The sequence below is a fragment of the Corylus avellana genome, chromosome 1, assembly GCF_965113065.1.
Source record: "Corylus avellana chromosome 1, dhCorAvel1.hap1.2, whole genome shotgun sequence".
Taxonomy (NCBI): domain Eukaryota; kingdom Viridiplantae; phylum Streptophyta; class Magnoliopsida; order Fagales; family Betulaceae; genus Corylus; species Corylus avellana.
Genome location: NC_142490.1, coordinates 6,257,611 through 6,283,900, shown reverse-complemented (window position 1 = coordinate 6,283,900; position 26,290 = coordinate 6,257,611). Strand labels below are relative to the sequence as shown.

The following is a 26,290-nucleotide window of genomic DNA, read 5'->3' as shown; positions in this document are numbered from 1 at the left end:
ACTTTGTGCGGAGAAAAAGGTAGCGTAAGCGTAAGAAATTATAATTTAATAGTGATTAGAGAGAAAAAAGAAATAAAATAAGGCTGAAAAATTCGTAGGTAGTAATCGACACGCAGCTCTGCATGCGCGTGGGTCCGATGGTCCCCACACATTCTCCACCGAATTTAACCAAAGTCTACCACCACGCATATACAACGAAGCCTCGTGAACCCCTTCACTCTCGGCCTAACCTAACCACCTCGCCCAACCTTAGCCCCACAACCACAAACCCCCAGACCCAACCAAAACAAAAAATAAAGAAAAAAGAAATAAAGAAAAAAATCAAACCCAGGGCTCTCCTCCTTCTGTTACTCTAAAAAAATTTGTCTAATGGCCTCCGAGCAAGACGACACCGTTTCCTTTCCTGAAGAAGACCTCGACGACGATGACGACGAACTATCCGACGACGACGATGACGACGACGACGAAATCGAAATCGAAAACGAGAACGAGACGGATGACGTCATCAATTCAGCCTCCCCCTCCACCTCATCGCCTGCTGCCGACGCAGTAACCGTCGCGGTGCCGGCCTCCTCGGTCCCCAACGGCCGCCTGCCGATTGCCACGTCGGCAATCGCCACCACCATGACGATCGCCACCTCCTCCTCCTCTATGCCTTCACCTAAACGAGAACGTGCCGAAGCCGAGGAGAAAAAGCCCCAGCCCCAACCAATCGACGACTCTCGCAGGCTTTTCCAGCGGCTTTGGACCGACGAGGACGAGATCGAGCTCCTCCAGGGCTTCCTCGACTACACGACGTCTCGGGGTTCCACGCACCACAACGACACCGCTTTGTTCTACGACCAGATCAAGTCAAAGCTCCAGCTTGACTTCAACAAGAACCAGCTCGTCGAGAAGCTTCGCCGTTTGAAGAAGAAGTACCGCAACGTCGTCGGCAAGATCACCGCCGGCAAGGACTTCTCCTTCAAGAGCCCCCACGACCAGGCCACCTTCGAAATCTCCCGCAAGATCTGGAGCAACGCAGACAACGCCACCGGCCGCCTTGCCGTCGACGACGTCGTCTTCGACGACGAAGATCCCAACCTCAAAAACCCTAACTTTACCGAAGAAATAGGCGAGAAGAAGCCGAATTTGACCCCGAAGTCGCGCAAGCGGCCCCGATCAGCGACTCGCAGCGAAGAGAAGCGAATTCCGACGCCAACAGATAACAAAACTAACAGCAATGACAATACTAATACTAGCAATTTGGGGAACATGATCGAAGAGACGGTGAGGAGCTGCTTGTCGCCGCTGTTCAAGGAGCTGCTGAGCAATGCGATGGGAATTGGGGGAAGAGGAGTTGGAATTGGGTACGGGGGATTGGGGATGAACGCGATGGCGATGAATGCGATGCCCCTGAGTTTCGGCGGAGTGGAAGTGGCGGCGGTGGACGAGCGGTGGAGGAAGCAGCAGATTCTGGAGCTGGAGGTGTACGCCAAGCGGCTGGAGTTGGTGCAGGATCAGATTCGGGCGGCCCTGGAGGAGTTGCGGTCCACGGGACGGTGATTGGTTGATTCTAATCTATGGGTGCGTTGTAGTAAGTGGGCTGGCTTTTTATTTATTTATTTTAATTTTATAATTCGATGAATATTTGTTGGTGTTCTTGATAGCGTAGAGTAATTGCTTTTTGGGTTTATACTTTTCTGGTGATTTCGATACAAACACTTGTTGAATAATCATATCTAGTAGTTGTTTAGTGTTTGGTAGTTTGTTCATAATCTTTATATTTGATATAAATTATAATATAGATTGAAGTGATGAACTGCTAAAATACTGCACTTTTTTTTTTTTTTTTTTTTTTTGACAAATATAATGATTTTATCATATTTTTCACGTGATAGAATTTGGTAGTTTGCGAATTTCACTTTAAAAGGGATCTTGATTTAATCTCCCCGACATGGAATAATTAGGTTTGGATGAGAGATTTGTTTATGGGCAACGGATGATTCTGCTCTGCACTTTTGTGTTCTTTTTTCTATGCTTTTATATATAGCCCATAAGGATGAAAAAAACAGGCCATTTTATGAAAAAGGGCTGAGAGGGTAGTAAAGATTCCATCATGCTTTGGATCTTTTTCCCTTGTTTTGCATGAGGAAACTATTTTTCTCATCCTTCATGTTATTGATGTAATTTAAATCCAAATAAAGTTATTTTATCGCGTGCTGATTTTGGTTATATGTTATTGTTGGAATTGCTTAGAAAAAAGAAAAGGAAAGAGAGGAGGTTTCATATTTACGTCAAACAATCTTGGCACTGCACTTACCAGGAGGCTGTATTCCTGAATAGGATCCTCTTTATTAATTTTAAAACTATTTAAATTTTTTAAAAGACTCATTAATATTGACTTTATTACGTATGGAACTAGTATTTCTCTCTACTAGGGCCGAGGAATACGTGTTTTTCCATTGTCGAGTGCTGTTTTGTTGGCGTTTATCAGAATTACCATGTAGAATCTCCTTCGTATGCTCAAAATCCCCTCTGGGAAGAGGACAATCATGGCCCTCTTGCAATGTCCTTTGTATAGTATTGAACAGCCCCTGCATATGAAGCTTCAGGAATCAGGACTTAGCCGGACATATTGCTGTGGATCTTGCTAAAAAGGTTGCAACAATCTGATTTTTGAGGGTGACTCCTTTCTCCCCTTCCCCACATTGAATTTTCTTTTTCATTTTTTTTTTTTTTTTTTTTATGAAAAAAAAAAAACTAGTTCCATTGTTCCAACTCCTTGCTGATTGGGATTTTTCTCCAATCGTTGCCGACATTCATATGAAGCTTCATCACTTCCAATATTAGAGCACTTCTTGTGTGCACACCACTTCTTGTGTGCACACCACCTCGCTAAGTGGATTGCTCCGAACTCTATGTTTAGAAGCATCCTCAAAATATCCCTCGTCTTTAATTTACTATCACTATTATTGAAAATTTAATGTGTGTTATGTGAGACTTGAAAATGCGCATACAAAAAAAAAAATCTCATTTCATCGAACATGCATCGTCAACCAATAAAAACAGTTGTGTTCCTCTGCATTCAAGCCAACGATACAACCTCCGGCTTGTAAAATTGTAACTGGCAAGCATAACACTTGTTAGTTATATTTGACGGGTGTTATGCATGTTAATTTTATTTTTATTATTATTATTTTTTTTTCTAGTGAGTAACTTTTGGGACGTTATTTCAAAACTGCACCCTCCCTATCAATATGGGTGATGCTATAAATAGCCTTCTATTTGACGGGTTGAAAATATAGATCATAAAATAATATAAAAAACCTTTCAAAATTTTTCATTGGTGCTATTAGATTGTTGAGTTTTGTGAATATTACTTCAATAAATTTTAGCAGCGTATTCCACCGCCGTGAGAAAGAAGAAATTCATTAGAAAATCACGTAAAACAATATTTAATAGTAGTTCCCGCTGCGTGTATGATAATTTTCTAACACTTTTGTTATCCACAAATTAGTGCATGCTTAATGCACAAATTTAATCTTGTGGTTGAAATTTAACTCCTAAAAACAAAAACAAAAAAGCGGTTGGACTTCCCATTGATGGACGCCTTTACTTGATAAATAGAGCCATACTTCAACTTGCCCATATGCCATTCCAATACAAGATTAATGCTATACATATTTTTATTTTTTAGTGCTCATTTCTATTAAAATAAATAAAAATTTATTACAAATTCAATAATAAGTTTAAAAATTACCTATATATATATATATATATATATGTCAGAGAGGGAATAAGAGATAGGATCTGGATCCCCAGATAGGATCCAGATCCATAAGAGATATCAGGTGTTCAATTTTGTAAGCGTATTTAACGCTACCATGTACTGACAAACACCAGATCGCTCATTGATGGCCTTCACTTTCAAATTATTATTATTTAAAAATAAATAAAAATCTTGCAAAATCTCAGACGCTGCTCCCACCTTATCCAACTCACTCCCTCTAAAAAATGAGCATATACCTTCCCATGGATCCCTTTGATTACTCTTCAACCCAACACCAAGAATCAACAAACAAACAATCTTCTTAATCCACAGTTTCCCCAAACCACTTCCTTCTTCCTGCACAAAGAAAAAAGGGAAAATTCATGGCTTGTGCAGCAACAAGACCCACCTTCTCTTTCCACCTCTCAACCTCTTTCCCTCAATCCTCATCTCCAAAACCCAGACCCCATTTCATCAAACTCTCAATCCTTCACAAGCCCCACAGACTCATCAGCACCGCACACTCCATTGACATCTCCAAAGAAGACACGCCCACATCAAGCGAACAGCCAAATTCACCCGCTCAAGAGCCGGAAGAATCTCAAGAAAAGATCGACAAGCGCCGCCTGGAAGAGAAGTTTGCAGTGTTAAACACAGGGATATACGAGTGCAGGTCTTGTGGGCACAAGTATGATGAAGCGGTGGGAGACCCGTCTTATCCGATCCCGCCGGGTCTGCAGTTTGATAAGCTTCCGGAGGATTGGAGATGCCCGACTTGTGGGGCGGCGAGGAGCTTCTTTCAGAGTAAGAGTGTGGAGATTGCTGGGTTTGCCGAGAACCAACAGTTTGGGCTTGGAGGAAATACTCTGACTTCTGGGCAGAAGGCTGTGCTTATATATGGGAGCTTGTTGTTTTTCTTTGTGTTGTTCTTGTCTGGGTACTGGCTGCAATAGTTTGGAGTTGGAGAGGGAAAGATATGGGTAATAGGTAAGAGTTTTTGTAGCTCTTTTTCTTTTTCTTTCTGATCATTTCCTTTCAAGTAATATTGGTGATGTTCTGTTAATGTATATTGAATTGTATTTCTGAAATGGGAAAAATGTTATAATTCAGGTTACTTGAGTAATTAGCAACATGATTTTGTGGCTGTGTAAACATAGTAATATTTGAACAACTGTAGTCCAATTAGCTGAAAAGTACGTTAGTTTTTCCTTTTTTAAGTGGAAAATTGAGAGAAATTAGGAGGAAGGTGCTGCTCTTTTAGTGAGTTATTGAAGCAAGAATCGAACTATTGCTATCTAATAAACTACAATTGTCAAGATTTTTGGTTATAAAGGCTGCCTAGCATTGCAAGTATGCATGATCTCCTTTAGATTGAACCTTGTGGCGTTCATTAGTTTGGAAGAATTGGGTAGTAAGAATGGGTTCTTATACCCTTTGGCAAGAAAAGAAGAAAAACTCAATAAGAATTCAGTAAATTAATAGGTGTAAATGAATTCTCTGCCCTTTCATTTTCTTTGTGGGAGTGTGTGTTACAGCCTACAGGGCTTCCCATACTAGGCTAGCCATATTAGTTTTATGTATTAGGTTTATATTATGTTAGCATAAATCGACATCCTAGCTGTATTAGGGTTATCTCATGATGACTCAATAAGAGCTGCTGACTCAGCTCTAGTTCTATCATGTAATATGTAATGAATCATCTATGAATAAAGGCGTGAAAAAAATTAATCCCAAAACTTGTGTTGAAATGTCTAGGTTTCCTTAGAACTTAATTTATCCCATTACGGACTTAGGTTCATAACAATGTGTGTGGCACCCCTACGAACGTATTGCAAACATCCTCAAGTTCAATATCCACATGGCTAGAAGTACAATCCTGCTTTTTATATTTTTCATAAAATTTGTTATGTGTGAGTGCTCATTTTAGCCACCGGCCACTGCATTCGAAATTTATGGCAACTTCTTCAAATCTCTCATCCCTAACAAATAATCAAATCAGGATAACATGAATGATTACTCCTTGGTAGTATTTCTTGCTCTTCGTCCCTAATTTCATCCTAAAATATCTGTAGTTCTTAATAGAATTACGTTTCCTATCTTGGAGCCATGCCCATATTCTAAAATCTTTTCCTGTTCTAAAACTCAGTAGTATGTGTCTACACCTTTAACAAAGCACCTTCCTCTGTCTATTCAGGCTTCATCAAGCAAATATAGATTGTCAATTGATATGAATCGAATTGATCATTTGGTGATATTTAGTATTTACTCCACCAAGTAACTAAAGCTAAATTTTAAGAGAAAGGAAGGGGTTGCAGTACACTTTTGTTCCAGCTGAATCCACTGCATTTATGATGTTCGATGCATGGTATTATAGAAGTCTAAAGTTGGATGGGCTTCAGGATTTCAGACCAACCTGTTTCATTTGGTTAACTTTCTCTTTCTCGTTTTTGGTGATAGTAATTATGTCAAGCACCATCCACTGTCTCTTAAAAATTCTCTACTAGAGGTTACCTCCTTTCTTTGATTCTCCTTAATGGAATGTAGTTATGAATGATGAGGGAATTCGCATCTATTATCTGACCCTCCAAAGCCCCCTTTGGGGGACTCTTCTTTTGTGCTGGATAAATTAAGAAAGCCAAAAAAATACCGTAGTCAGACTTGAATACAAATTCTAGCTTTGGTTGTGGTATGCCTATCCAGGTTTAGGTGTATTACCTCTTTCCAGCTTCCTTGGCCACCCAATGTGCTGCTTGATTTGCTGAACCCTATTGATGGTGAAAGCAAGTGTCGTTTTTACTTATTAGAATATAAATTAAATAATTAAATTCATCGATTTCTGATAAGTGGGGATTTATCGGGTCCTCAACCCCCAATTTCCCTCCAGATTGCTTATAGTTGTTTGGAATCAGTTTCAACATGGACCATGGGACAGCTGCTACCATAGCTGTCAAGCATAGCCTGATTAATTGCTAATCCCTCTTTGACCAGTACTCCTGTTCCAGCTTGTTTTTCGTCCTTTAAGAAAGGACCATCAGCTTTATATTTGAGACTTCTTAAGAGGTGGTGGTTGAACAACCCTATAGAATAGGGCTGACCTGGAAATGTAGACAAAAATCAATGATGTTGCTGTTTTTCCATTCAAGTTGCTGCCTGAGACACTACAGTCCAATGCATCCTGAGTTTCTTAGATTAACTACGGAGACTAATTTCCCATGGTTATTGTTGGGAAAATAAATTTATGACAAGCCAACCAGGTTTGAATGTGCACAAGAACAGGAAGAAGCCATCTGGAGCCTGGAGGGGATCATAGAGAGCCTGTTTTTATCATGTTCTTAAGTCGGCCAAGGGTTATCCCATAAAATGCAGGGTAAAAAAAAAAAAAAAAAATTGTTAGTTATCACCGAATAAAGGAAGCAAAAGACTCCGGAGGGGAAAAGGAGTCACGGATATCTTGGAAAATGAAACGATACAACTTTACACCACTCGCCAATTCTGCCACATCTTTAGTAGGCTTAGGTAGTTTGGTAAACCAATTTGGTGAAAAGTGTCAAAAGGAGCTTTCAGCAGACTCGTCAATTTGGTGAAAAAAAGTTTATAGTGAGCACTGTTAACTCCAAAAGAATAAAAAATTATTTATATTTCTTTTTTACTCTCTTCCACCTTTTTTTTTTTTTTTTTTTTTTTTAATATGACGGTTAGAATAAAACAAATATCTATAAATGTAACCCTTAAGAAAAGACAAACATTAAAAAATATAGGTGTTTAGAAAAAATAAATAAATAATATTTAAATAAAATAGTAAGAGTGAATAGCTAAAATAATGATGCCCGTTGAGAATACTTTTAAAAAATTGATAACTAAAAAAATAAAAAATAAATAAAAAATTTAACCATTTTAGGTAGTAAAAATTGATGAGTCTAGTAGGGATGCTGATGTCGTCCTTAATTCATTTTATATAAACTCAAATGACTTGTGTTCCATGGACAGTTGGACACTCGGACTGTGGCAGAACAAAATACTTTTGTCCCAAATCTTAATAAAAAAAAAAGTGCCATCTGCGAAATTCAGCTTGCGTAGCCAGTTTTCCCTCTCATGGCCTTCGTCTCGACCATTTCCAAATAACAATCCATTTCCCAACCGAAAATCCCAGGATTTACATTCAATTTTAAAAAGTGTGAACAGCAGTGACTCGTCAGTAAGTAGTCTTTTCTTCTTCTTCTTCTTTTTATTTTTTATTTTTTATTTTTTATTTTTTATTTTTATTATTATTATATTATTTTAAAACTACACGTAAAAAAAACCGGGAAACCGGAACCGGGACCGGAAAACCGGAAACCGGAAAACCGGGACCCGGTTCCGGTTCCTGTTTCAAAAAAAAAAAAAACCGGGACCCCGGTTCCGGTCCCGGTTTTTGGCACCCGGTCAAAACCGGGAAAACCGGAACCGGGTATTATTTTATTAAATTATATATATATATATATATATATATATATATATATATAAAATTCTTTTACTCTTAGTATTACGCAATAATGCCAATGCGTCTTTTGAAGGTTTTCGCCTTTCGGTGTTTTAATATATATATATATATATTTTATTATTTTAATTCTTTTATTTTTTTGGGTTTTGAATTGTTGTAGTAAGGGGTATTTATTTTTTGTGCATGTTGGTTTGTTTACATATTTGTTTTTACTTTTTATTGTTTTAATGTTTTCTTTATGTATCTAATTTAAAATTATGTTTAGGGTATTTTAAAAAATTTGAATTTTTATTTCTAAGGCTCATATAGGCAAAAACATTGATTATTTAGGATTTTTATGTTTTTTTAGGTTTATTTTTTAATTATTTGAAACAATCACAATCAAGCCTCTTTAATTTAGACAAAAAGATTAATAGTTTTTTTTTAAAAAAAATGAGCTAACTTATGAAAAAAATAATGGGCTTATTTTAGGCCCAATACCTAAAATAAGCCCCAAACACTAATTATTTTCAAAAACCGGGTATCGGACCGGGTAAAACCGGAACCGGCCGGGAACCGGGACCCCGGTTAACCGGGGTCCCGGTTCCGGTTCCGGTTTCCCAAAACCAAGAACCGGGGTACCCCGGTTCCGGTTCCGGTTTTGGCCAAAAACCGGGAAACCGGACCGGGTTGACACCCTAACACGTTACAATGACCTTCCTTTCAAACTTTTAAAATTTGCAACATACCTTATTCATCTGCCAACCCCTTTCAGTTTCAGCTACCTCTCAGGCTCCTACTAGTATTTTCTGTTTAATTATAATGGAGAGGTCACATGCGTTTCATGTGACCCAAAATAACCAAAACACATCAAGTAAGATAGGAAATAAAAATGTATTCTTTTTTTTAAAAATAAAAAAAAGGAGGCCGTGGATCATCTCCATACCCGGCCTTAAACTTCATATTCATGGTCAGTGATTTTTTTTAATCTAAGCAAAATATTATTTTTATAAATTTCAGAGATATTCAGTCATTTTACATCTACATTACATGCGGTCACAATAGGTTAGGTCTAAGTTAACAAAAACACATTACAAATTGAGTAATAATTTGAGGCTGATTAAGTGTAATTTTTCCTTCGTTTTTCCAGAGCTGTAGATAGATATTATCACTCACCCAGAATGAAACAACGTAATCGCTGATTACATCTTCCCATCTATAAGGTTGAAGATCAGATTCTATGCCGACTAAAATGTAGAATCAGTACTTCCTGCTGACTACCTTTTTTTTTTTTTTTTTTTTTTTAGGAAAAAAAAAAAAAACAATTACAAAGAAGAGCAAAATGGAAAGACAGATTGATGCTTCCTATGATCCTAAACCAACGGCAACCAACAAGTCTATTTTACAGTCGTCTCTAACAACCCATTAGCTAAGCTGACCCTAAAATAGCTCAAGTGAGTCCACGTCCAAATGGTAAAGCCAGAATCCAGAAAAATGCCCCAACCATTTGTTCCAAATTTTCTGTGGCTTGTACTTAAGTTCTGTCATCAGTTCCTGTGGCCACGAACTGGGTGGACCGATCACCTGGCAAGGGGAAATGTACATTGGCCAGCACAAATTGTCGTGAACCATCAAACTCGGAAATGAAACTTCTGTAATCCCAACTGGCTCAAACCTTTCTCTAATGGTACAGAAGAGAGATGGTACACAAACTCCCAAGTTTACATTCTCAAATACTTACTCCCTGACATGCCAGTGGAAATCATCATTGGATTTTGGATGGATCACATTGAATTTTGAATCCAATGTTGATTTTCATTCACGTTAGGAAGTAAGCATTTGGGAGTGTAAACTTGTAAGTTTGTGTAGCATTTCTCAGTAGAGAGATTACTATGGGGAAACCGGCAAGATCCAAACCATAATCATCACTGCAGGTTTCCAGAAGGTGGCATATCCTGGAAATGGATACCAATATCCTGGGAATGATTTCCAGAATCTGAAATATCATTGGGGCTGCGAGTTTTAACCTGATAAACCTTCTTCACCTGCACCTGCTTCTCATATATTCCAGAAGATGCAGTTTCTTGTTGTCTGTTATACATTCCACCATTTGCAGCTGGTGCTCTATTGATCCACTTGTGGGGCGGTGTTGGAGGAGTCCCCATGTTCTGCACAAACTTGTTAGGTGGGTCTGTGGCGTGTCCTAAATTTGGCATACCAATTGACATCATTGGAGATGACATCACTGTTGGTGGTCTAGTTCTCGCACTTCCTTCTATTGTCAAGGCGTGGAAGTCTTCTAGATGTTGTGATCTATCTTGTGTCCTAAGATTCTGTCTATCGCCTTGCATGCCATTTGATACGAGGTGAAGCCTAGGCCTAGCCATCATCCCTGGAAAATTATTGTACTGTCCAGGGTAAAAATTTGGGTCTCCAGTAAAGCCCCTTTGGTACCCAGAGGGTCCAGCCGGCCTCTGTCTGTTGACTGTATAGTTGCCTGGGAAGTTTTGCCGTGACGATTGCTCAAAAGATCCAGAGGATGAATTGTTAGTTTTTATGTTAAGTGTGTTCTTTACAAGGCGATGAGCGGCTTCTCCTAGTAATGGACCTGCTATTGCTCCAGGGACTTGCGGCCTGCAAACAGATGCATTACATACAAATACTAGAAACTTAAGTTGGTATTCACTTTTCTATTTTCTATTTGCGACGTTGGAGGTGAAAGTGAAAGCACAACCTTCCACTTAAAGGAAGGGTCTTTTATTCCAACACTTATCCCAACCTAGTCCCCAAAGAGGGACATAAATAACAGAATAACATAAAGTAAGACCAGGCAAATTTTACCATAACTTGCTTAGGAAATACATTCTCACCTTTCTCTGCCTTGGTGCCGCCGGAAACCATTGTCTTCATGCCATAACCCAGGGGACGGTTTAATATCGATAGGTGTTAAAATCTGCAGGCGTAATGAATATCATCATGCATAGGGCACATGATATTATAAGAAAACATTTCAAAACAAAAAAAACTTGATGACAACTCTTCCTGCAGCCATGCTAAGAGCATATAAGCAGGGAGCAGGGGAGAGCAGGGTCTCCCTTAATCAAACAAAGGAGTCTACAAGGATATAGGCAATTCTAATACATGTCTGTCGTGTTATTAACCATGAAAAAAAAAGGGCAAGATGAGTGAGTGTTCCAATAATATCTTTTAAATAAATATGCAGGGTCAAATCTCCATGTTACTCGGATGAGAAGTATTTAAATTCTTCCCACCAACAACAATAGGGTCCATTTTCTTTCATGCATTTAAAGGATTAAACACAATCCAAAGGATTGATAACTGGAACTTTTCACAATTAACAAGCAATTTTAGCAGCAAGAGTCTATATACCTTTTTGGGTATGACTACACCCTTCGGAAGTTCTGGAATGTGTTTATGGGAGCTAGGCAAAAGATATGTTACATTGCTGCAAGGCAAAAATGTGATGTGAGAATAGTCACGAAGCTTAAACTTTTCAGACTACTATAGTACGAGGGGTACTTACATGACTGTGTTATTATCAACGTCTTGCAATCCACTGACAGGGGAACGAACTACATTGCTCATTCCATTTCTCTCACATAACCAAAGGAATCCATTCATTCCACCACTGAAAAGGACAACAGATACAAGTAGTTAAAACAGTGGATGTTCATGATGGCAAATGATCACAAAATTGATAATTACATATAATGAGATTAACCAACCTAGCATTTATGTCAATTGGCCAAACAAATTTCTGGTGTGGGGGTAAATGCGAACATATTGTATAATAATAAAAAACATGTTGAGCCAAAGGATGAGCACGATGTACATAAAGCAAATCAAACATCACGCTATTCCGAACCTGCTCTTCCTCCTGCATATACCAGCTAGAAGATGAGCAACACTTGAGCATTCAAAACATGAAAAATAAAATGCTGACATCATCAATGTTTTTGCTGCTGGTGATGGCCCTAATGATTCATGAATTGTAGCCATCCCACCTTGCTTGAAACTACTGCTGGTGAAAAAGACTCTAAAGTGACAATTCTGACAGAAGCAGGTACTACAGGAAAGTGGGTCTCAAGCAAATTGATTGAAAAGAAACTGCAAAGAAAAGAAATCATCTTTTGCACTGTCCCTTTGGTTTACAAGAGAATTTTGTTGAAGAAGAGTCAACTTTCCCATGATGCATCATCCTACTAAAAATATAGGATGGAATTTGCATGGGGCCCAGTCACAGGAAAGTAATAAAGTGGTGTATTAAAAGACTTTCCTTGCTAATCAAATGCAAGAAATTTATTTTGCTTTTTCTTTCCTTTTCCTTGCAATGAAACTGAACCTTAATTGCATGATTTCAAACAATTCACATCCAGCAGAAATATGGTGGGCATAATGATTGATTAACTAATGTATTCGGAGAAAATAAAAGTAGTTCATCAATGAGATTTACTAAATGATTTTAGCATGAAACAAGCCAAAAAAATTTATTAGAAGTAATATGTAAATTGTAAAAAAGGTCACATATAAGAAATCCTCTCTTCCAGACCGTTAAAGTTTCTTCAAGTTTCTTTGTCGCAGCGATCAACTTCTTCTCATCGATGAATGGCAACTTGACAACACCCTGTTTTCCACAAAATACACCCCATATAACTTCCATCACTTTGTCAAAGATGCATAGAAAAAAAATACCAAACCGCTTTTAATAACAAACAAGAAGCTACCTGCCATGCAAAGCGCTTGCCATTCATGTCAACCTCAAAATCTGTCCACAAGGAACCCTGATTAATATTGGAAACGATACAAATCTTTTCAAGTTAAACTGTATAACAATCTATCTTACCAGAAGGATAGAATTTAAGGATAGGTGATGACAGGTCAGTCATCAACTTTTTGTATTTTTCCGGCAGAGCACTTGAACTGTCACATGTAAGTAACAAATTTACCCACCACCATAGACAGCAGAAAGGAAAAAAAAAAAAAAAAAAAAAAAAAAAAAAAGGGGAAAAAAAAAAAAAAAGGGGAAAAAAAAGAAAAGAAAAAAAGAAGCAGATATATGTTCCATCTTCAATGAACTCAAATACCAACATAACTATTAAATTTATCAAATAAAAAAAATAAAAAAGAAGGAAAAAAAGACCTTGCAGCTGGCAGAGTTCCCATGAGTTGATCAAAGGGTTTAAATGGCTCCCCCAAGAAAAAAGTTATTTCCAATTCAACAAGATCTTTAAGATCAGAAGCAAAAGGAGCATAATGGTATGGATAAAACCTGAAATAGGCAGTAAATAGATACAAGTTTTAACAAAGAACTATAATGAAGAAAGTATTCTATGCCTTATGAAGAAATAAATAAATAAAAGCAGATTTTTTTGTTTTTGATAAGTAATGTAAAATTTTATAGATAAAGAGTAAAGCACCCCGAAGTACATAGAGAGCTCCTACAAGCCCCAAACCCAAGAAACACTAAAAACACCCACAACCCATCCAACCCAAAAAGCCCATAACCCCAAAACCCACAAGACAACAAAGCCCAAAATCCTCAATTGCGCACAAGAGTGAGCCTTGCCTATCCTACGCCTAGACGATGCTCCCTTCGCATCATAGTTAATGGAGCATTCCAAATTCAGAAGCTCTCTTCTACCCTTAACCTTTGAAGGGGTAACCTCTATGGAGTCTTTGATCCCCTCATTCCCTAGCAAAGCCCAATCTAAAAGGGTGGCAGCGGGAAAATCACCCAAGGGGTATGGAACCTCTCCATCCTCCCCCTCACTAACCACCATCTTCGAAGACAGACCAAATCCATACTTCTGGGTATGAGAACATGACAGATTGATAATACTGAGAGCTACTGGAAGAGAACAGCCCTGAACCGCAGAAGAGCCCGGCTTGAGAAAGCCCCGCCGGAGAAAACCCACATCAACGCATGATGCCGGGATTTGGGCAACCTTCAGTGCAATCTAGGTATCGATATTAACAGACGGACATTGGAACACTCCGGCGTCATCAGGGCATGCCAAAAAAGGAGATATTATCCTATATCTTAATGTGTGCTGAGAATGAGAGAGAAAGATGCACTCTTTAACCGCTGCAGTTAAGATAGTTCTACACCATTGAGGATTAACAATTTGGCAAATTATAACTACTTACTTTGGTAAACCTTTATAACAAGGACACAAATTTCCTACAAACCAACTTCTTTTTTGAAAAGTCTGAAATAGGCAGTAAAACACAAACCAACTTCTAAAGTGGCATGTGTTCCTTAGCATGTGAAAATCACATGTTTTTTTAATAGCATGTGCTTCTCACATGCTTTTTTAATAGCTTAAAGGACATGTGTCGTCGCTTTTAGAGGCTGATTTGTAGGAGCTTATAACAATAGGATCCTATAGAGTGCACACAAGTTCTCAAAATTTTCAATTTCTAAAAAGAACCAATCGCAACGTCTTTCTAGACAACTTTCTCTTCTTCAACCATGACTTAACATTGCTTTCACTCCAAAGCCTCAACACCAATATATAGCTTCAAGAATGTACCTATCTATCCAAGTGCATTCTAATCAACTTTATTTTAATGAGACGAGAAATAAGAGGCAAAGGAAGCATAACAGTTCCATTATCAATACAAATTGAATTGCAATAGCTCAAACAACACCTCCAACACTCATAACAATAGGGTGGAGGGTAAGGTCCCCCGCCCCCCCCCAAAAAAAGGAAAAAAAAGAAAAACAAAGGAAAACACCAAAACTGACCATTGCCAGGAGCGAACGCCTTGGTAGTAATAGTGGCAGACCCAACATAAACCTTCCACATACTTCCAAACCTGAAAAGAAAGCGGTCAGCCCATATGAACAAAGATGCTAATGGCACCTTTACATGGTATATTAGCTACTAAAAATACCAAACACAATTTCTATCAAGAAATAAGCATACTTTACCCAAATAAATAACACTCATTTAGTAGATCAAACAAACCCAAATCACCGATAGATCAAATGTAATTAACTCAAAAGAAAATGTAAAAATGTAAGTTACAAAAAAATATGTCTCTAATTCTCCGACTTCCGCACACATTTTAATCTCTAAAGATCATATAGCTAGGTTATGAGTTCATCGCCCTAGAGAGAATATCAGAACATCAGTATAGAATTTAAACTGATTTACAAATATTTGATTAGGTGCATGTATCTTTCACTCACTGTTTACTTTGGCACAAAATTCTCATAAGAAAATTTTAAAAGATATTTATTAATAAAAATCTATATCTTTGGGTAGGTAAATTAGCATAAGAGAGTTTGTTATCTCTATGTAACAAATTTTAAAAAGATACAAGTCTTTACCTAAATTTGTTTAATTTATATATTTACTAATAATTCTACTTATCTTTATTTCTTTCAGAGGACAAAAAAAAAAAAAAGAAAAAAAGAATCATATTAGAGTTTCAAAATGTAGAGATGCTTTCTCATGGTAAGAAGCAACTACACAAAGAACGATGATGCAGCCAAAAAGGGCTCTCAGAAAAACAAGATCAACCATAAAAGTAACTAGAAAATATAGCCTAGTTTTGATGTGGGATCTAATTAGCATCCTTCATAGGCTACTTTAGCTACCATTGGGTCTTAGTATTTAAGTTTAGGGAAACTACACCTACCTCCCTCCAATTACCTCCTAATTAGCAATGTTCCCCCCAAACTACCTTACCCACTACTTTTTTTGTTTTGTTTTGGATTAAGTAATTGATAATTATCATTAAAAGCGTAAAGGCGCACCTAAGTACACTAAAAGTATACAAAAGGAAGCACATAGCTAGAAGGAACAAAAAATGACAAGAAAATCATTATAACTAATTGACAAAGGAGAAACATAAGCAACTGTCCAAAAATACAAAGTTTTGAAGAAAAATGACTTGATCTTCTCCAAAGTCCTCTCATAGTCCTTAAAACTTCTGTCATTCATTTCCCTCCATAAACACCCTTTCACTTAACCCCCTTCCATTAGGATTTCTTGTTAAATCCAACAAAAAATGAGCACGTGACATAAAATGTCCATTATACTCCTTATCACTAACGTGAAAAAGACAATTATGCTCTTAGATTAAAAATAAAAAGTAAAAAAATATTGACCATGGAGACCCACGACTAGCTCCCATGGTATTTTTTTTTTTTTTTTTTGAATTTTTTTACCTAATGTAGGAGTATTATTGTCATTTTTTGAGTCACGTGTATCATACGTGACCTGTGAATCTAACAGAAAATCCTAACAGAAGGGGCTAAGTGAAAGGGTTAAGAAGTTTAGGGAGGACATTGCAACTTAAAGTTTGAAAGATATTGCAAATTGAGTGGTAGCTAAAGGGTTTAAGTGTAGTTTCCCTTTTAGGTTTATTTAGGTTAGATTCTTGTTGTTCAGTTTCTCTTGTATACTCTTTGTTGTGTAAATGAGTTGCACCCTTTTGTACTTTAATAAATTTGATTTACTTATTAAGAAAAAAAAGGAAACTACAAAAACAAAATAAAGACTCCAAAACTTAAGGGGAGACTTATGGACACAGTTCATTTTAACATTTAAGGAGACTACTGGTTTCCCCTTAAGTTTATTAAGGTTAGATTGCCGCTGTTCAGCTAGTAGAGGAGATTATTAGTTTCCCCTTAAGTTTTTAAGGGGAAACTAATAATCTCGTGTATTATCCAAGGCCTTATCACCATTCAACGCTTTCACCACTTCCAGGACCTCACTCTCCTCAAAGGTTCTTTCCAACCACAAAGCCTCATCGTCATCAACAGAGTTAAGACCATCCATCTTCGGCCTGCAGCTGAATTGTTTTAAATAAAGATAGGTGTAACACTGCAGTACATTCTCACTTATCACTGTGTAACGCTGCAGCCAACCCCAATTTAATTGGAAATGATGCTTAGTTAAGTTGAGCAGAGTTTCATTTTCGACTAACTTTAGACGTTCTTTTAATTCCTTTTCTTTATTATTTAGGAGTCCTAATCTATATAGGAAAAGGATTAGCAATAGCCTATGTAAAGACCTTATGTAATCGTCAAACAGTCCTACAGAAAAGAAAGGCAAAAAAAAAAAAAAAAAAAAAAGGTATCAGTTGTAAATGCAAGTCTCAGATGAAAAGTAAATTTGTTCCCTAAAAGTTTTGCAAGCATCAAAGGAAGATAGAGAATATTTAATCATATAAAGAGTAGCTAACGTCAATAGAATGAAGTAACTCCATATTATTTTTATTTTATTTTATTTTTTAAAAAAAAGAAGAAGCTTGGAACGTGATCCCTCCTGAAATTCTAGAGAACATCTCATATATAAAATATCTCAACTTCTGTAAAATACAACGATCATTATAATTGAATGATTTTCTTCAGCATCTAAATAACTCAGATTAGAGTGTTGTGTCTCTGCACCCCATTTTTTTTCTTTTTGTTGGCTATTATCATAATTCATGGTCCTCCCTTTCAGCGTTGTCATACAGTACTAATGATATTCTTCCTTTTGGTCTTCCTTAAAGATTTTCTTGTGCCTTTCAATGGCCTAAGAAACGTGGATATGTTCAGCAGCTGATTTTACATATCGTTTTTAAATCGACAATATTTCTTATTCCCAGAAGTTTTTTTTAAAAAAACCACTATTCTACCATGCTCAGCATAGCAAATGATGAAAGCACTGCAGTAAAGTTTTAGCATTAAATGTAGTAGCAGTTTTGTATTGGCAAAAACAAAAGAAGGGTGTACTAGGGCGGCGCCCCTTTACACTTTTCGATATGCATTACATTACTTATCAAAAAAAGAACAAAAGAAAGGATCATCGTATTGATTTAGACAAATAACTTATATTCACCACCAGAGATCAATTAATTAATTGTAATGGCAAATTGTAAGAACAAATAAAACTTACTACATCTCTTTTAACTTTCTCAATCTCCTCCAGATCTGATACATTAAATTTCTCGGCATAATACCTCTCTTTGTATCCAGGCTCCCCTAGCTTGACCTGAAGAAAGAGCAAAGTACAATGAAAAAAAAAAAAACTAAAATCACTGGATTATGGTTCTTTGGCTATTTTCATGCCCATCTTGCAGGCCCACGGTGAAGTGGGATCCCATTAATACAAATGTTTTATGGAAAAATAGTAATCAACCAAATGCGGAGCAAAGCAATGGAACAAAACAAACTCACACCATATACGGACACCTAACAATGTTAACAAGAAATTGCAATGGTCGACAGAATGGAATAAGAGGTTATTGAAGGAAGGGTGACAGCATATTCCCACATTTTAAGGTAACTTGGGACTCATGGTGGACATAGCGTTAAAATACATTAAAATTAACCAGATCATCCAAGACGACGAGCAGCACAAAAATTATCCAAAAGAATTGATAATGGTAGGGAGAAAAAAAAATACACATCAGCCTTGGATGTCTGTGACATGCTAGTAAAAGACAATAGAGGGGATAAATAACACTGGTAGTTTTTAATCATATTCATTCATTTAGCCAAAAGAAAAAATCAAAATTCCTAGTAGCTCATTATTGACAACATCAAAGAAAAACTCCATGTGGGATTTTCTCTAGATTGTTGAAACATCGCTCTCTCTTCATAACCTCATAATGTGATAGAATGATAAGACATTTTTACTTTTCAATTTTAAATCAATAATTGACCAATTCGTTTCTTTTTTTCTTTTTAGCGAGTAATTGTGGAATAAATATCTGATTTAAATGTATTCCAGATAGAGGTAAAGCTACTAGGCTACTAGCCCGGACAGGGTTCACTATGAATTCTTTACATATTACTAAATGATATGAAAGAATTCAAAATAAAGGGCTCCTTATGATTCAAATACTTTCAAGGTATCAATTTCTGAATTGTCCTTCACTATAAAAACAATTCCACCTCAATTGTATTCCTGCATCAATCTCCTTTCTCAAGGAGCCTTCTATCTGGGAGACAAATCTACGTGGAATTTTCATAGCTGGTATATATGACTATACACCTAATAATCGCTCAACCTTAGTTGGTATATAGGCTCCAGCAATTGAATCTGCCAGAAAGCTCAGAGTCTACCAGTTTTCAAGAATCCAGAGTAAATTAATGCAAAAATCTTGTCACACATGTTAGATCACAGACCTTGTCTACCACTGGTGCCTCTAGCTCTTCAGAAGACTCTCTTCTTTCAAAAGCCTGCAATAAATCATCAACATCAAGTCCCAACCAATTCTTATTATTCCTATTCTTGACAGTAAGTTGTTGAAGAACAAATAGCGGAAGAAGCACAAAACTAGTCCAATTTCACATTGGCACTACCAGAAATAAATTACATGTCTATATACAAATTAGAAAAAAAATAAAAATAAAAATTCAAAATTTCTGCAGCCAAACATCCCTGTGCTATCTTGTACAGAGAAATGCAGTGCTGCCTAAATTTTATATGATAAGGGCTCAACAAGTGGCAATGGCGAAAACAGCAGCAATAACTGACCAGTTGCTTTCCATGAAAAGGGCCAATTGTCCAGATTCCAGAAAGTAGCTTAGAAATCCATGGAATTATTTCTAGCAAAGGCTCTCTCTTTCTCTCTCATGCACAAACAAACTGTAATTAGTTTCTCTCATGATGGTAAACATGACTCGTGGATAATGTTGAATAGGTGGCTCTGCTCCTACTGGTACAATCAACCCACTATAAATGCAGATGCATCCAACTATGGTACTGCAAGATCATGACCATACACTTAATTTTGTATGGCTGAGATTTCATAAACATGAGTAATTTTACACAAATGAACATGAGATGTTACAAACACTATATAGCTAACAACTTTGGTCGGGACCGCAAATCCACATTCCACAGAACTACTTGGAATAAGTTATATGAATCCCTCTTCACCATTAAGCTCTATCTAGAGTGATTTCCTCATGTCAGCCATTTACTGGGACACTCCCAGAACTAAACTTGGGCCTTATTCACCTAAAGCAAGAATAATACCGCTAGACCAAACGTTACATTTTCAATTATTACTTACAGTAAAATCTTACAACTTCTAACAGTTAATTAAGTTAGTTTTGATTACACACCTAAAAACCAACTATTACATAAGTTCTTAAAAAACTTTCCATTTTTGGGCCAAATAATGCATGCAAGGGAGAAGCACAGGCAGATTAATACAATTCCATACAAGTCAAATAATCACCAAGGATTTAAATGCAATTTGTTGGAATATCAGATTTTCTGACCAATGAGACGGTCCAAGCATACAAGAAAAGATAGTGGGCTGAACAAATAATAATAATATTCAATTTCCAGGGAAAAAAAATAGTATCACAACGGTCCAATGGGTAGGGAAACAATACTGATGAGTGATGATAATGAGTAGAAACATGGAGAAAGTAGAATACCTGCTGAATTCGAGTCCGCTTCTGAAAGATTTGATCTTCATTAACAGCAACAGACTGGATAAAATGTTCTACTTTATCTAACATAACCTGGAGATATAAAATAATTGACAATAGTATGTTGTTAACTACAAATAGCATGGCTTCTGACACCATATGTCTAAAAAAAAATGCACAGAATTCCAATGGCAAAGTCGCAAAGGGATAAAATTACCATGAAAATAGCATCATGAACTCACAAAACATATAACAAATAATAAATAGGGAAAAGTCCACATACACCCCTCAAACTACCACTCAATTGACAATGTCACCGCAAACTTTTAATTGAAACAATGTCCCCCCAATGACAAAAATACCCTTAATATAATTTTTTTTTTTTTAAATCTTTCTTTTCATAAAGAAAAAATTTTAATTTAATTTTTTTTTCAAATTGATTAGTGTTTTTTTCTTATTGAAAAACATCTAGGGTCATTTTTGTCTTTTTGTTGGCCTTGGGAGGACATTGTCAATTTTTTGGTAGTTTAGGAGGATATTGTCCCAATTGAAAGTTTGGGAGGACATTGTCAATTGGGTGGTAGTTTGAGGGGAGACTTATCAAAAAAAAAAAAAGTTTGAAGGGGGCATGTAGACTTTTCTCTAATAAATAATATAAATCATGAAAATTGATAATGATGATGATGACGACAACAAAAAACGACAAAAATGTTGATGATTATGATGATGACAAAAAAGTGATGATATTAGCTTTTGGTAGAATAATCACAATACCAATAATAAATAAATAATCATGGCGAAGATGATGATGATGAACATCACTTAAAAGCTCAAAATAAAGAAGCTTCTCATAGAATAATCACAAAGACCAAATTTTCAAAAATCAAATGAATGGATGAAGTGGAGTATATCAGATTCAGCAAGGTCTGCCACAGACAAAGCTGGCAGTTGACAGTCCAAAACATTAATGTTGCAGGCCAACCATGGCCCAAATATAGGGCCCTTTTTTTATAGGTAATCAAAGGAACTAAAGCCTAGCCCCAACCTCTTTTCAGGGCCCAAACCTAGTCATATAAGACCACGCAAATTTATCTGCTTTTTAACTTATCTATTTAAGTAGATCTTTTACAACCAAAAAAAAAATCTGTGCGAACATACAGACACTGAGAAAGGGAGCAGACGATAGACACACATTAACATGGTCATCTAAAGTGAGCACAAGCCCAATTTTAAACAAGCAAGCAAAGCAGGTCAGGAACATTAGGGGAAAAAAGAATGTAAAAAAGGACATGTGACAGAATAAAAGATCTCCATCAAACACACAGTATCTAGCATTATCTGATGTTGTCCTTTATGAGAAAATAATATTGTCTAGTCATGCTCATGGTATTTAAATTCAGCAGCACAGAAGCACTATCAATATATAGCGGGACAGCGCCACACTAGTGTGAAAGCATACTAAATAAGCCCAATATCTGAAAGCGCTCCAAACCATCTATTTCTGATTTGATATACCATATAATATACTATTATGGTGCCCCATTGCTCACAAAAGACAAAAATAAATAAAATTTACAATAAAAACAAAAACCATAAGTAGGATAGTCGTTACACAAGCTTCTTTCAGCATCATAGCAATTAGATTCTAAAATTCATATTCATGATGAGAACACATGTACTCTATCTACATTGAAATATTTAAGGACTTGCCAAAGGAAAAAACGAACATAAATTTATATGAAAAAGGAACAGATAAACAGCAATCCAGATGTTGTCGGTAGGAAGATGGGGTTGCGGCTTAAATTTTAATTTTTTTAACTTAATTTTTTTTCATGAACCGGATGCATTTTTCATTTCAAAGCCACTACTCAAAGCTATTTAGATTTGTCAAAAAAACCCATCCATTTGTTTGTCATACAAAAGAATAAAAAGATTCTCATGAGTAGCAGACAATCAAACAGTGTACAGAAATCATATTGCACACTGAACACAGACAAATAGACCATTTATAGAAATTACCTCACCCGCATCAGTAAGATAACCACCCATTGCAGCAAACTCACTTCTATAAATATGCATCAGTAAATTTATAGCACCCTGAAGTAGCAAAACAAGCATTATGATTTAGATTAAAAAGAAGCAGAACAAAAAAAAGAGGCAGGGTTGTCAGTCAGTATTAAGATGCTCAAGATTTTTTTTTTTTTTGATAAAAGAATGGGCATTTCTTAATCAAATTTATGGCAGAACTATGGACGAAATATTTACAATCAGTATCTAAGAAGAAGACATGTGCAAACTGTAGTAAATTCTTAACTCGCAACAAATAAACACATCACACTGCCTGCCGCAGACATACCTCCCTGATCTCCAATGTTGGCATATGTGGAAGAAAGTCATTGCCAACGAAAAAACACAGAAATACAAAATCATCTAGTATCCGTTCAAAGTCAATCTCAAATGGAGGGTTGGGAATCTCCAAATCATATTGCAGATATTCTCGCAACACCCAGAGATTGATGAACTGCCAAGACAGAGAATGATTTCAGATATAATAAGACAAATAAAATATAAAGAAGTTTAAAATTGCAGAACTTAAAAGGCAGGAAGTCAATTCTCCAACCTGATATTTCCTTTTGTGAATTGGTGTGTCATCTACTGCATTCTGATCCCCACCACCTTGCCTACCACGACATTCAGCTGCCAGATGACCAACTTGGCCACAGAGAAAACACTTCTCCTGATGCCCGGGCAGTGTAACTACCTGTAAACTCAGTAAAATAATAGATCACCGCTAGCAATAAACTAGTTTTTCTGAGCAGTAGCAATAAACTAGTTAATGTTATGAAGACCGTTCTGCAACATGAGCAACTGACCTCTCTTAATATAGAAAAGTGAACCTCATGTGTAGCTAAAGATAGCATAATCAGATCTGCATCCTGATTAAAGAACCAAAAATAATGTGCAAATAAGAAAAGAAGAAAACTGCAACAGGTTTGAAATGATGAAAAGCCTAAAATTGGACAAATACTCACCAGACCATATAGACAATGCCGAGTGTTTGGGTTGAAACCAGGAAGGTTACGTTGCAATCGAATGTATGACATGATTTTGTGTTCACCCTCGCCCGGCACGTTTGAATCAGAAAGAATAACCTTCAAATAATCACCCAATGCAGCCCCATAAATAAATATAGAGAGACAAAGTACCCTGAAACCCAGAAGTATTTGTGGAAAAAGATACAGAAGGGATTAACCATCTGATCTTGAAGGGCTAACAGAGACATGGAACCATGTAGGATAAAATCAATCACACCTTTGTATACCGCCAGCCTGGGTTGTGGTTCAACCTAGAATGTATATAGTACTGAAGCGCTACTGAAAGCGCCACCATAAACTGAGTTCCGGGAGTAATGACATTTGAATCAGAAGTTTCAGGCTTTTCTTTAGGGGTCAAATTTCTCCCCACGGCCTCATATTCTTTCCTCAACCTTTCCTCTTCAGCTTCCTAGCACACCAGATTTAACATGATAATAAATTCACCATTATCATGAATTAGAAACCATTTAGACGACACGAGAATTATCTTACTGCCTCAGATGCATCTTTTGCAGCTCTGTAGCGCCGAGAACGTTGTTGATTCATTTTAGCTCTTGGTGCAACCCCATCTACAAAAGTCAAATTTACCAATCTGATTCTAGTGCAATAGAAATGATCATAGAAAACATATATTAACTAGTGCTCACCAATTGCCATATAAAGAAGCTTCCTTGGACGAACTAATGAGAATAGATGGTCAGTGTAATCAAATATTGATTTGAATACATCATCATAGGTGGTAGGCGGAGGCTGCATTGACGTAGTATAAATATGTTACCAGGTCGTCATTTTCAGACATGTCTATATACATAGTAAATCATCAGATATTTACTATGTTTATGTCTCTTTCAGACATAAACATATCTATGTCTAATTATTTGCTTGCACGCAGAAGAACCACAGTTGCTAGAACAATTATGATAGAGTACCATTTCTTTGGTAAATGGAGGTGGATTCTTTATAAGGGTTTTAATTTCGAACTTCAGAATCCAAAGAGCTTCCCAAAATAAAATTCTTATACCCCATCGAAAAGTTTCTTTCTAAATAGAAAGCAAAAAAGTGCAAGTTGCATAAACTATAACAAACATAAGAAGCAACTTACAGCTGATTGTTTTCTTTGTCACACACTCCTTATGCATTCGAACTTACTATCATAGTGACCATTGAGGCTTAGTTGAGCCTCATTATAAACACTATCACATATTTAACCCTTACTTTTCACACTGAAAGCCAGTTCTAAAAGGTCGAGTTGATATTATACGTTCCATACGTTGTTCTTTTTTTCCAATTTTCTTTTGGCAAATATGGAAATTTCCTGATTAGAAAGTACAATTGACGTTTACCATATATAGACTGATTATCAAAAATACACACACACAGAGACCGACATGATTACAGAATCTGAGCTCATGTCATCGAATTCCTACATACATACATACTTGCATTCAAACACACATACATATAGCTGAAATTTCTGAAATCATGTTAGTTTCGTCTTCAGAAGCCAAAAATAAAACCAGAACTAAGGAATTACCATACGTATGAAATCGAAACTAAAATCTCTCCCTCCCTCTCTCCTCTCAAGCAAATTCATTCAACTAATTGAAAAATTGTTCAAGAAACTTCCTGCTGAACTAAAAAATATCTCTCGCAACCAAAATGGGAATTGAAACCCAAAGCCACTGAAACTGACTCAAGAAAATTTTTCATTTTAGAACTATGAAGAGCATACCTTGCCCTCGGGGTGAAAGCAAGGGTGGATGATCCCATTCATGTCTAAGTACATGTTGTCGAACTCCATGCCATTAGGGTTCGGCTTCGACACGTCGACCACACCGTTCTCGCCGCGCGGCTCCTCCTCCACCACGTCCACGATCGACTGCGGGTACCTGTCGGCCAGCCACCGATAAAACGAAGGCACGCCCATGGATCCGGGTCGGTTTCGATATCGAATATGACCCGAGGTCTTAGAGAGCGAAAGAGAATTGAAGAGAGCTAGATCTGTGTGTGTGGGGGTTGGTTCGTTGGAGCGACCAGGAAGTGTACGGCGACTTGGGAGTTGGGAGGCGGGCGATTGGGGGGTGTTTGGGTGCGAGGGGAGTTATAGTCGTGGTTTGGAGGTGGGGATTTGCTTAAGCTGGTTGAGGACGGAAATTGTAGTGACGTGGATTAGTGAGTTAAAGGTGTTTGTGATGGTCACTCACAGAATTATGCTACCCACTCAATCAAAGTGCTTCGGAATATTCTGCCAAAAAGGCTGTGGAACCGTTTGATTTCCATGTTCGTGCCCTGTTTTGCCTTTTTTACTGTTCAACCAATTTTTTCATTTTGCAATTTTTTATTATTATTTTTTGCAAATTTAATTGCTTATAGCTTAGCTCATTGGGCATCTGGTATTTTTGCTCTCTCAGACTTGTGACATCTTTGATTTTGTAGTTTTTTAATGCATTTGTTTACTAAGAAAAAATTAAAAAAAAAAAAAAGAAAACTTCTGAATAAGCTATTTCATAAATATTTTTAATTTGTTATATTGGTTGTATTTTATGTTTTATAATATATTGATAAAATGTCAA

The 26,290-nt window shown here is 36.8% G+C and overlaps 3 protein-coding genes across 3 annotated transcripts; 2 read left to right on the top strand and 1 right to left on the bottom strand.

The window, feature by feature from the left end:
- Window positions 1-205: 205 nt before the first annotated feature.
- Window positions 206-1,741, top strand: LOC132171002 (DNA-binding storekeeper protein-related transcriptional regulator). The gene has a single exon (XM_059582194.2). It carries the CDS (start codon window positions 370-372, stop codon window positions 1,543-1,545), a length of 1,176 nt encoding a protein of 391 aa, XP_059438177.1. The 5' UTR covers window positions 206-369; the 3' UTR covers window positions 1,546-1,741.
- A 2,200-nt stretch (window positions 1,742-3,941) lies between these two features.
- On the top strand, window positions 3,942-4,865 carry LOC132171800 (Rubredoxin-like superfamily protein). Its single transcript, XM_059583200.2, has one exon. The coding sequence runs from the start codon at window positions 4,135-4,137 to the stop codon at window positions 4,702-4,704; it is 570 nt and encodes a 189-aa protein (XP_059439183.1). The 5' UTR covers window positions 3,942-4,134; the 3' UTR covers window positions 4,705-4,865.
- A 4,443-nt stretch (window positions 4,866-9,308) lies between these two features.
- XRN4 (exoribonuclease 4) lies at window positions 9,309-25,775 on the bottom strand. Its single transcript, XM_088516428.1, has 22 exons — window positions 25,450-25,775; window positions 24,365-24,467; window positions 24,210-24,286; window positions 23,935-24,126; window positions 23,655-23,774; window positions 23,496-23,558; window positions 23,243-23,383; window positions 22,979-23,143; window positions 22,642-22,719; window positions 20,629-20,715; window positions 19,363-19,416; window positions 18,128-18,223; window positions 14,980-15,050; window positions 13,372-13,500; window positions 13,075-13,151; window positions 12,956-12,996; window positions 12,781-12,855; window positions 11,957-12,108; window positions 11,755-11,859; window positions 11,601-11,676; window positions 11,081-11,163; window positions 9,309-10,844 (listed from the first exon to the last, which is right to left on the bottom strand). The coding sequence occupies exons 1-22, from the start codon at window positions 25,642-25,644 to the stop codon at window positions 10,136-10,138; spliced, it is 2,889 nt and encodes a 962-aa protein (XP_088372554.1). The 5' UTR covers window positions 25,645-25,775; the 3' UTR covers window positions 9,309-10,135.
- Window positions 25,776-26,290: the final 515 nt, after the last annotated feature.

Excerpts from the sequence above, each read along its gene's own strand:
- LOC132171800 (XM_059583200.2), top strand. The coding sequence starts at position 4,135 with ATGGCTTGTGCAGCAACAAGACCCACCTTCTCTTTCCACCTCTCAACC.
- XRN4 (XM_088516428.1), bottom strand. The coding sequence starts at position 25,644 with ATGGGCGTGCCTTCGTTTTATCGGTGGCTGGCCGACAGGTACCCGCAG. Across the intron at positions 23,775-23,934 it reads CAGGCTGGCGGTATACAAAG|GTTATTCTTTCTGATTCAAA; the intron begins GTGTGATTGATT and ends GATTATTTGAAG. Across the intron at positions 10,845-11,080 it reads CGGCACCAAGGCAGAGAAAG|GCCGCAAGTCCCTGGAGCAA; the intron begins GTGAGAATGTAT and ends ATCTGTTTGCAG.
- LOC132171002 (XM_059582194.2), top strand. The coding sequence starts at position 370 with ATGGCCTCCGAGCAAGACGACACCGTTTCCTTTCCTGAAGAAGACCTC.